At 39.3% G+C, this 11,957-nt stretch overlaps 1 protein-coding gene across 15 annotated transcripts in view; it reads right to left on the bottom strand.

The window, feature by feature from the left end:
- Positions 1-735: 735 nt before the first annotated feature.
- Positions 736-11,957, bottom strand: part of CSNK1G3 (casein kinase 1 gamma 3) — a 117,146-nt gene continuing 105,924 nt past the window's right edge. For 14 of the 15 annotated variants that reach the window (XM_036308118.1, XM_036308119.1, XM_036308117.1 and 11 more), the window contains one exon: positions 736-3,339. In XM_036308118.1, the coding sequence (XP_036164011.1) occupies positions 3,285-3,339 (55 nt within the window). In that variant the 3' untranslated portion in view covers positions 736-3,284. The remainder of the gene's footprint in view (positions 3,340-11,957) is intronic. The other variant, XR_004967393.1, reaches the window with a different exon arrangement.

Genomic DNA, 11,957 nt, shown 5'->3' with positions numbered 1-11,957 from the left:
TGACTACACGGGGATTAAGCATGTCTGAAGCCAATTCTACCACTTGACTGTTCAGCTAACTGTGCTATTGCATCAGCCACGTCAGGTTTTTATCACTTGCAATCCAAAGGGTGCTCACTAATGCAACTATGCAATCATTCAGATTTAACCCCCATCTTAAGTCAGATTCTCCTACACAGGGCCTTTTATCTCCAGATCTTCTCATTGTTCCTGAACGCTGGTGCTCAGTGTTGCTTTGCCTTGTCTTGACCTGTAGCATCTTTCAGTAAATAGAGCACCATTAAACCCACTTTGTGAAACTCCTTAAAGCACACAGAACACTGATAAGCTGTTAGATATATGCCCCCCACCCATGATGGCAAAGTTTTTCACCTAAAGTTGGAGTAATAATTTCACTTATGTGGACATAATAGAACTTCATTCTTAAAAAGGAATAAAATGATTCAGTTTATTTTCCTTGGTTTACTAGTGGCATTCACTTTAATTGATGGCTCCATTAAGTAGTTCATAGAAGTGTAAAAAAATTGTTTAAACTTTCATTAAAGAAAGCTTAGATACTTCCTGGTATGTGCTCCCTTGCAGGGGGTTCAAACAAAGCAAAACCAAACCAAAAGCATATTCCTATAGCTCTGTTTCTCCTATATACTAAACTCAGTGAGCTGTATTTTAAAAATTTCTATTTCAAATTAGTGAGTGGCATCATCTTACCCATGATGAGAGGAAAGGGTTAAGAGCAAGTTTAAAAAAACTACCTTTATTTTTTATTTCGTTTTCAGTTACATACTTTTAAACAGGGATGTGTTTCATTATTCAGACATTCAGGCAATGTTGACTCATTAGTGTTGACAGAAAAGAAGCATAAAAATGCAAAACGTTATTGGCTTAACCTGAACATACCTGCATTACCTATTACTGACCAGTCTGTGTTGCCAAAAGATTTATTCCTTGGCATTAAAATGGAGCAATTAAAAATATTGCTAAAAAGCAAATGTGTACACACTGGTCTTTGCAGCAAATAAGGGTATTTATACTTTAAAATATTTTAAGTCCATAATTGGATTAATATACACACCTTCTTATGTATAAGGAGTTCAGATCATATAAACACTGTACAGTCCAAAAACCCTACTAAGAATAAAACTAAATAGGCTTATGATAAGAAATACAGATATCGCATGTATTTACAAATATCAGAGACACACATATTTGGTCAAATACTGTAAAGAAAGAAGTGGTTTCACATTATAATGGCCAAAACATCCATCTACCTTGCTCAAAGCAAACAACAATAACAACTTAATATGTGACTCCTGCAGTTTAAGACAACATGACAGTATACAAATAGATAGGATGGAAACTGATGACCAAATTATACAGCAAATATTTCCTAGGCTGAGTGTAGGTCTTTAAAATCAACAACTTAAAAAGATCTTCATAGGATTCAGAGCAACAATAAACAACATCCAGATTTGCAGTATTCGTATGGGTGCCTAATTCATCAAAAACAATGCATTGAACTTTTGGCTAATGAGAAAAATAAATTACAAAGTACAATTAAATCCCTGTAAATGCAATAATGAAGTCAAAAATGTAGATTTATTTACTTTAATTACACATTTTAAATGTTACCTTGAGACAATAAAAATAAATAAGCGTGCCTGGAGGCTCGAACTTAAAGACGAAGAAGGGGCTGCAAGGAAGGAGGAAGTAACAATTTGATAAACAAAAAATGAGTATGAGATTTGAACAACGTAATTCTTCCTAGCCAGTCTTTTTGTTTTAACTCTTCTTGAAAATCCTGGCTGGAAAGATGTGACAAAAGAATACCTGCCTTTATGGCTTAAAACAAAGCATACTTGAAAAATGGAATGGGTTTCCTTTTTTACAGAACCGTAACTTTTGTTCATATGCAGGCACTTTAACAGACTATGGAGGCAAAGCACCTGACCCATCCTCTCCAAACTAGTTTTCAATCATCAAAATTAGATTAAAACGTCGGAAAACTCCAGAGAGCCAGCAAAGTGGAATACAAGAGACTAATGTGCACAGAGGGCAATAAAGTGACCCAGTTTTTATTGCTGGGGATCTTTTTTATCAAAAAGCAAATAATTAACAAACAGACACCATCGAGTGGCACATCCAAAGTTTTCTGCTCAAGGAAGAATGTAATCATTCAGCAGTGGGTTTCAATGGGATCCCCTTTGACTTCAATCTTATACATTGCAATAAGATTCACATTTATTTCTTCTCCTTAGTGTATTTTTTTTAAAAAAAAAACTCCCACATTTCTCATTTCTCAAAGTATTCATCTCTTGCTGTCTAACACACATTATCTGGAAGCATAAAGTTACATTATACAAATGTTGCATTTTTTTTAAATAAGTGCTTTTGCCACTTCAGCAACACTGTACTTCACATAGTGGTGCCACGAAAGCTGAGCTTAACCCTGGCCGGGTAGCTCAGCTGGTTAGAGCATTGTCACGATATGCCAAGGTTGCAGGTTCGATCCCCGGTCAGGGCACAAACAAGAATCAACCAATGAATGCACAAATAAGTGGAACAAGTCAATGTTTCTTTCTCTCTCTCTCTCAAAGCAATAAATAATTTTAAAAATTTTAAAAAAGCAGAACTCATAATTACCACATTACTTGTTATTCATTTTACCACTACCATCTGCCAAACACATAGAGCTTTTTCCTCAGTACCTCTGGGCAGTGACTGTACCATGATTTCAGAGAGAATTTTAGTATGACTCACAAATAGCAGTACCATCAGTAACACTGGTATCAATGCAGATGTCACACCAAAAATGAACTTCTCAAGAATTACCTTCTTCAAATATTTGGGCAACTCTGTTTCCTTTGTTGTGTTACCACTGGGGAGAAAATTCCTGTTTGATTATGCTCTTACAGGAGTTATAAAAGACCAGATCAGGTATATTAACTGGTTGACATTTAAGATACTGTACTGCTTTCCGTGGCAGGAGGAGAGCTTCTGAAAATGTTCTCTAGGACTATTTTGACCAGTCCTACCTCATTGGTCCATTCCATTCACTGATGGGCAAAGCACTCATGTTTTGACAAAACGTTAAAGCTTCCATAATAGTTAAATTAGAAAAAAAAATGTGAATGTAAGACAACCACACAATGAAGTATGAAAGTATGACATTTTTGTTTCTAAGAGTGAGTCCTTGAAAACATATGTGGTCACTACAGAGATGATTTTCATCACAAGACAGAAGATGAACACGCAAGTAACTCCCCATGATCTGCCTGTCTCCAGAGTCACTTGTGGCGCTGTATGGTTTTCCTTTTTCTTCGTTTGAAAAAACAGCAGCACCTGCAGATGGAAGGAAACACTTTTTAATTATAAAAGTGCTAAAATGTCACAAAGTAAGGCTGACTCTAATCATATTACTTTAAATGGTCATAAAAAGCAATAGGCTAGTGCAAGATGAACAGTGAACATGCCAGTGAAGCATAGATATTAGTGAACTATAGCAGAATTATTGCTGTTGTTTTATCAACGTGTCTTTTAGAAAGAGCAAGACAATTCTAAGCAACAGTAAAAGGAGTCACTAAACTGAAAAGGCTTTGTACAAAGCTAAGGGGATCTGAATCCTAACTGCCCCACCGTATTATTATTTGGGATACTCGTTAATCTCTGGCTATGGCATGCTTTTATAAAATTCATCTTGTGGATTCTCTCCCATTCTTCCATTTATACATGCTTGTTGAAACCATTGTTAGAAAAGCAATAATGATCCTCATATTGGGGATTTTGTTTTCACTAAGAATTCGTTTCAATTGCAAAAAAGAAAAAGAAAAATCTAAAATACACTCTTCAGCAAACATTTCCCATCACACAAACTGGAAGAGAGAAAACATACAAAACAGAGTAAGAATGTCACTGGCACTTTTTAATTCTTTAAGGGTTAAAGGTCAAGTGTATCGTGTTATTTTAATTAAGGTAAGACTTATAGTTAACATTTAAAATAGCACAATCAATGTGATTCAGTTCTGTATTTGAAAACTGATTGTTTTGCAGTCTATGAAGGAAATATTGTACTGTTTTTTATTCCTAGGCAAAAAAATCTAGAGATGATCCCTGAGAGAACTACCTTTTCTGAGGGTAAATTTTCCTAGTCATGAGAAGATAAAACACATGCAACCCATGTAGGGCAACACTAGGCTGGTAGAAACTGAAGGTCCATGAGAATGAGAATCACTGGTCAGCAATCAATAAAACAATATATATATACATGAATATATGTATACATATATATATATACAGTGTCTCCAAAAATGTATACACAATCTTTGAGTAATTATAAAAACAGTGTTTTTATTAAAATACATTTCATTTTCAAAATTGAGCTAACAGCTGGCAAAGTGTGTACACACACACACACACACACACACACACTCATATCCCCCAAAAGTCTGGCATTTCTTTCAAATAAAGGTCTAGTTTTCCTCTCCCACACTTAAAAGAAATTCAACCTATCCAATCTATGGGAATATAAAGATGACAGGCACTACATAAAAAAGGGCTCCTTTTGTTTCCCCACTGAAGGTATATGTGTGTGTGTAAATCACATTTTGTAATAAAAGTAAGACACTGGTATATATACATGGTGATTCCATCAGCAAAATGCTGCCAATTCAAAGCTACATTATGGTGACTTTACAGAGATATTCCTGTAATTCTTACCAGCCCACCTTCCTAAAGAGATATTAACTCAATATTTTCAAGCAACACATAACAGAGACCATGTAGCTTTATCTATTCTACCTGGCAAAAGATTATGAAAGATGAAATAATTGCTAGATATTTTTCATATTTTTTGGTGAAATAAATGTAAATAGAAATCTACCCTATCCAGTTAAATTATACAATATCTCTACCCACATCATAAAAATTAATTTCAGAAGAGCGGGCATGGGAGGTCATGGTTTGCTTCCTGGTCAGGTCACATGGCCCAGTTGTGGGCTTGATCCCCAGTAGGCAGTGTGCAGGAGACAGCCAATTAATGATTCGCATTACTGATGTTTCTATCTCTCTCCCCCTCTCCCTTCCTCTCTGAAATCAATTAAAAAATCCTATCTAATAAAAGAGAAACATGGTAATTAGCGTACGTCCGCTACCCTTCCCATTGGCTAATCAGCGAGATATGCAAATTAACTGCCAGCCAAGATGGCGGCCAGCAGCCAGGCAGCTTGAAGCTAACATGAGACTCGCTTGCTTCAGTGACGAAGGACTCCAACGTTCCCCGCCTGCCTTGCGGGCCTCTGAGCTTGCAGTTTTAGAAACATTGTTACAAATATAGAAGCTAAACAAAACCCCAGAAACCTGCTTTCAGCCCTCTGGGATCTCAGAGCTGGAGTCGATACAGTGTTTCTATTATAGAACCCAAACAAACCAGATACCTGCTTTCAGCAGCAGAGGCCTCAGAGCTGGAGCCAGAACTAAAGCTGGCCCAGAATAAAAAAAAAAAAAAAAAAGAAAAGAAAACAAGGAGCAGTTGGGAGCTTCAGTCACCTGCCAGCCTGAAAATAGCCCTCAGCCCCTCACCCAGACTGGCCAGGCACCCCAGTGGGGACCCCCACCCTGAAGGGTGTGTGACCAGCTGCAAACAGCCATCATCCCCTCACCCAGGCTGGCCAGGCACCCCAGTGGGGACCCCTACCCTGATCCAGGACACCCTTCAGGGCAAACCAGCCGGCCCTCACCCGTGCACCAGGCCTCTATCCTATATAGTAAAAGGGTAATATGCCTCCCAGCACCAGGATCAGCAGAGCCGCGAGGCCTCCCAGCACCGGGATCAGCGGAACTGAGAGGCCTCCCGGCACCGGGATCAGTGTGACAGGGGGCAGCGCTCAAACCTCCTGATCACCCTGCGGCTGTGTGTGTGACAGGGGGCGGGGCCACAACCTCCCTATCCGCCCTGCTCTGTTTGTGACAGGGGAAGGCGCCCCAACCCCCTGATCAGCCCAGCTCTGTGCCTGATAGGGGGGAGCTCCCCAACCTCCTGATCGCCCTGCAGCTCTGTGTGTGACAGGGTGCGGCGCCCCAACCCCTCCCCCGCCACAGGCCCTGCTCTGTGGGTGATAGAGGGCGGCGCCCCAACACCCCCCCCCCCTCCACGGGCCCTGCTCTGTGTGTGATGGGGTAGAGCCATAACCTCCCCATCGGCCCTGCCCTGAGTGTGACAGTGGCGGCACCCCAACCCCCTGATCGGCCCTGCTCTGTGGGTGACAGAGGGCGGCGCCCCAACCCCCTGATCTGCCCTGCTCTGTGCGTGACAGGGGGGAGCTCCCCAACCCCCTGATGGGCCCTGCTCTGTGCATGACAGGGTACGGAGCCCCAACCCCCCTGATGGGCCCTGCTCTGTGTGTGACAGGGGGCAGCGCCCCAACCCCTTGATTGGCCCTGCTCTGTGCGTGACAGGTTACGGAGCCCCAACCCCCCCGATGGGCCCTGCTCTGTGCGTGACAGGGGGCAGCGCCCCAACCCCCTGATTGGCCCTGCTCTGTGCGTGACAGGGGGTGGTGCCGCAACCTCCCCATCGACCCTGCCTTGAGTGTGACAGGGGGCGGTGCCCCAACCCCCCAATCGGCCCTACCCTGAGCGTGACTGAGGGTGGCATCGCAACCTCCCAATCTGCCCTGCTCTGTGCAGAACAGGGGGCGGCGCCCCAACTCCCCAATCGGCCCTGCTCTGAGCCTGACCAGGGGCTGCACCTAGGGATTGGGCCTGCCCTCTGCCACCCAGGAGCAGGCCTAAGCCAGCAGGTCGTTATCTCCCCAGGGGTCCCAGACTGCGAGAGGGCACAGGCCGGGCTGAGGGACGCCCCCTCCCCACCGAGTGCACGAATTTTTGTGCACCAGGCCTCTAGTATATTATAAAAAGTGTTTAAAAAATTAATTTCAGACCCTTTATTGTGATTTATGCCATGATTATGAAATCACTATGGGGCACAATCACACAATTGCATTTTTTAAGTATACTCAAACAGCACATAATGACTAGACCATAAAATGTGAATAATTCAAAATTGTATGTATCACCTGGTAAAGATTCAACTAGAAATATGTGCAGTCAATAATCTTTATGATTTTTACTTTTATTGAAGTGAAATAAATTACCCAATCAAGGGCCTTAAAAAGAGCTACCACCATAAAAAAAGAATATGGGTACATCAGATTTTTCATGGACTTAGAAAAATAAGTCAAATTTATTTGTAACTGTTAGCTACCTAATACCTTTTCAAATTGGTTATATAAATTTTCAAAAATAAAAAGCAGAACAAAAAATCATTCAAGTCAAATTACTCTCTATAAAATAAAAATCATTATTCCAAAAAGAACCTTTCAATTAAAAACTTAAGAGTCAGAACATGTCCATACTTTAAAAAACAAAATATTAAAAAATTGAGAGTTAGAAGAAACAAACTAAATATTTAGGATATTAAAGAATATGGTCATATTTCAATGGAAATTTATTCATTGTTTAATATAAAGTCTACTAATAATGTTCACTGTTTCTAAATACTGTCACTGGCTACTGAAATTCAAAAATACATTCTTTTAAAAAATTTCCACTAAAAGGTGTCTTAAGCCTTTTGGAATGGGGAACTTAATGTAATACATGTTTTAATGAATAAGTCCAAGTCATAGATTTTCATGCTTGTATTAGCAATTCACCTTGCTTGCTTTATTTTTCCAGTACCATTAATCACCTTTCAGTTCTGAGAGTTGAGTTCTTCCTACCTCTTAGGTATCCTTTCCTTCAACTGTGTAAGAATTATTGATCAAAAAAAAAATACCCAAATTTATTTCAGATTAAATAAGATTTTCAAATGAATTGTAATTTTACAAAAACTTTAAATTCAAAAGCAATCTAAAGATGACATCTATTTTTCAGGAAGAAATCCCATTAAATAGAGTACTGTAAATCCTTGAAATAGATTTGCAAAAATAAAGCTGGAATGCCATTAAACTTACTACCACCAGAGGGCAGCATTGCTTTATATAATATGAATACATTCCAAATAGAAACAAAACAGAAGAAATTGCTATTTAACTTGTGGCTGATTTCTTAAAGTCATTACCAAAACAGCTGATTTATAGTCTTTGTGATTAAGAAATTAGGTATCATCTCAATTATCTCCTGTCCCTGAGCACTGAACCTAAAACACAGTGCCCATACCATCACTCTATCACATGACTGTTTTATTTTCCTGTCAGTACTTAGTACTAATAATCTACATGTATTTCATGTCTTTATTATCTGCCTCCACATCAGATAAAAGCTTCGTAAGATCTTGCTCACAGGTACATCTCACAAATGGGCACAAAACTGTTACTCATTAAATATTACTGAATAAATAAAGGATATGCCTCATAAATGCAACTCCTAGAGTAAGAATCTGGTCAATTATGGCATCTTCTAAAGCTAGAGTTTTTACCCATGGGCTGCGTACCCCAGTGAGAACTCATACAATGCAGATTTTAGTGCCTGTGGAAGTTTTTCTGGGAAAAGAATGGCTTGCACCATATTCTTAAAGGAGTCTGAATCTCAAGAAGCACTGTTCTCTAGATGCAACTGCCCAGACCCCACTCCTGCTTCTCCATTTCCAATGAGGCCTTGGCCTGGGTGCTCAGGGCTGACCACTGGAGATACTGAGTGGACACCATGCCATCAGTTTATGAGTGCAGGCAAAGGAGTAAAAAGAGACAATGTTATTTTAACACTTGGTACAGCGGAAAGGGGGGGAAAAAGCTATTGGTAATAACAACTGTAAATAATAGCAGATTCTAGGATTTAGCACATACATTAGTTCTCACAGACGATGTGAGCAAGTTATTTTTATCAATAAATTCAATTATCTGTTCTTAGAAAATTATTTACATCTTTAAAATGTTAAAATATCTTTTCTGTCCTTGCTGCTCAGTGGCTACAATTTCTTATACATTAGTTTATACCTCACTTGGAGTCTCTTCTGATCTAGACTACGGACAACACCTAGGGGAAGCTGATTAAGCTAACCAGACATTTAAATCATGTTTTGTCAATGCTTCCCTTTTTCTTGGCTCTTTCTTGATTATTCCTTATGCAATTCCAGTAAGACGATATAGTCTCACAAGTCAGATCCGTGCTTCGGACACGATAATTTGGTAGCCAATCTAAAAGCTTTGCAGTCACATCTCCACTCTTAAATCCTTTGCAGATAAATGTTAAGTCCTGCTCCTAATGAATTCAAAGGTTGTTGTTTTAAATACTGTTTGGGTAGGAAACAGGGGACTATCATGACTCAAAGTCCTAAAATATGTAGAAAACATACTGGTAAGGGCCAAGGCTTTGCTACTAACATTACACCACCACTTCCTCTTTAGTCACTGCCTTTTCCTTCATCTAGAATTGGGCTTGTTTTCTTAGATTATGTCATACATATACTTCTTTCTCACAGATATACCAGAAACTGAAGCATGTTTCTCTGTTTGTATAAGTTCTTATTGGTCCCTTCTACAGTGACTCACTGGCTCATCCTTTGGCTGAGAGACTGCTGGCAACCTACCATACAGTTAGGACTCTGGAACCTGACCTCTGCTCATCGGGCGGAGCTGAGGAGACTACAGAAAATACCTTTTATAGCATAATTCTTTGACAAAGGATTTTCCCCCTAAAATGTATACCTGATACATTTTAGTACCTGTGGATCTCTTGATTTTTAAATTATAAACTGTTTAGTTAGCCAAGAGGAGTTTAGATCAGAGAGCAAGACCATCCACAAACTATTCTAACTAGGAACCTGTACACCTATCCTCATCTTTAATTTCTTCCTCTCCATCTACATGCAATTAGTCCCTCAAGTCTGAAATGACTTTCAAAAACGTCCCATTCTCTTATGCTGGCTTAGTTTGGAACGCTGTGTTTCCATCATTGCTAAGAGCCTTTTAACTGACTTCCCAGTCTAAGTCTCCCTCTCTCCAGTATGCCATCGTAGGTTTATAGTTGTGAGTACTCAAAACAGAGTTTGTTCTTGTATTATTATTTATTAATTACTGTATTATTTTCCATACGAACAGCTGTAAGCCTACTTTTGCCCACCATGTATGGCACCCTTTCCTTTGAAATCTCAGCAGTGTCTCTACACAATCTATGGCATTAAGTCCGCACAGCTCTTAAGTTTGGTTCCAACCTATTTCCACTCTCCTCTCAGTCTCATCATCCATCAGGCTTCCTTTCCAGGCAGCCTACACTGTGCAAGGAAGGAAGGTTTTCTACAATCTTATGAATCCCAGGAAGTGACATAAGCCTCAAAACTGTTGCCAAAAATTATTTCCTAAGGTTCAATCTGATTATACCATTTCTTGGCTTAAAACACACAGCTTTCATTGCTGTGCTGAGAAAGATAATGTTCAATTTTATTTTAACCTAGCCACTAAGTCCCTTTGAGACTGGACACTTAGCCTATCCATCCCAGTTCCCATTAAAGCACTCACGCATTATATAGCCTCGTGGGTTGCTCCTTGCTCAACCTCTTCTCTCTGACAACCACCCATCAACTTTGCCAAACCATACTTATCTTTGAGAACCAGTGCAAGTATATCTTTACCGCTGAAGACTTCTACATCTTCCCAGCTAGAAGTGAGTACCCAGTCTCTGAACTCCAACAACACTGTATCCTACATAGTGCTAATCCTCTAACACCTGTACTAGACCAATGATTCTCAATGCTGGCTGTTCCTTAGAATCAGTTTAGAAGCTTTTTAAAAATACTGGTAACCAGACCCCACCACAGGGCAATTAAATCAGAAATGCTGACAGTGCAGCCTAAGTATTATCTTATTGTCAAAACTCCCCAGAAGATTGTGAAATGAAGCCAGAGTATGGAACCACCATGTAAAAGTAACTGGGATAGTCTATCTTCTCTAATAGAATGTAAAGGCCTTGATTTCTCCTCATAATCATATTACCAAACCACAGTAACTGCTAAGCAAATGTTAGAAAGGGGAAAGAAAGAGGAACAAAGGAATAGGTGATTTCATACTACTTAAAAATTTGATAACTAAACTATTGGAAGCCTTGTTTTAATTCCTGGAAGGAATGATGAGAGTGCTATTCTTTATTTCACCTGCCTTGAAAAAAAATTCTCAGCTACAGTAAAAAAGGCAAAACCTTGTTACTAATGAAGGAGTCACTTTATATTGGGGGAATAGAATACTTTCCATCATTCAGAAATCATATATTTATCCCATGAGGTACTATTCTAGGAAACTTGAGACTCTAAAATGTCCAACGTAAAATACATTCTAGTGGGATGCAATGAGAGGGATCTCTATCAATCACAGGTAAGAAGAAAGAGAGGAAGTCAGAAACAAATTCTGAAAAAGAATTTTAAGTAAGTTCCTAGCTACCTACACAATGGTGGAAGAAGCGTAAGATGCAATTTAGAAAAAAAAAATCATGCTTACATTTCTGAATCACAAACTAAAAATATGAGGAATGCAACAGTAAACTTGTAGAAATGTAAGAATAATCCTGATGAAAGGAAAGGCAAAGTTTTATGTGTTTAGTTTTCAACTAGTGAAGGGTTAGGAAAGTTCTAAAGCTTTCTGAAACCTATCCGGAAAAAAGCTTAACTGAAATGATGGATTGATATTCATTTTTAAAAATAACTGATTAAGATATAATTCACATATTATAAAATTCACCCTTTTAAAGTGTACGATTCAGTGGTTTTTATAGTACAGCAATAATCACCACTATCTAACTTCAAAACATTTTCATCACCCTAAAGGAAACCACACTGCCTATTAGCAGCCACTCCTCAACTCCTCTTCCCTGCCCTAGGCAACCACTGTCTGCTTCATGTCTCTATGTATCTGCCTATTCTGGAAATTTCATCTAAAAGGAATTATATAATATGTGGTCTTTGTGTCTACTTCTTT

This window comes from Myotis myotis, unplaced genomic scaffold, assembly GCF_014108235.1.
Source record: "Myotis myotis isolate mMyoMyo1 unplaced genomic scaffold, mMyoMyo1.p scaffold_m19_p_5, whole genome shotgun sequence".
Classification (NCBI taxonomy): Eukaryota; Metazoa; Chordata; class Mammalia; order Chiroptera; family Vespertilionidae; genus Myotis; species Myotis myotis.
This window is presented reverse-complemented; position numbering and strand designations above follow the sequence as displayed.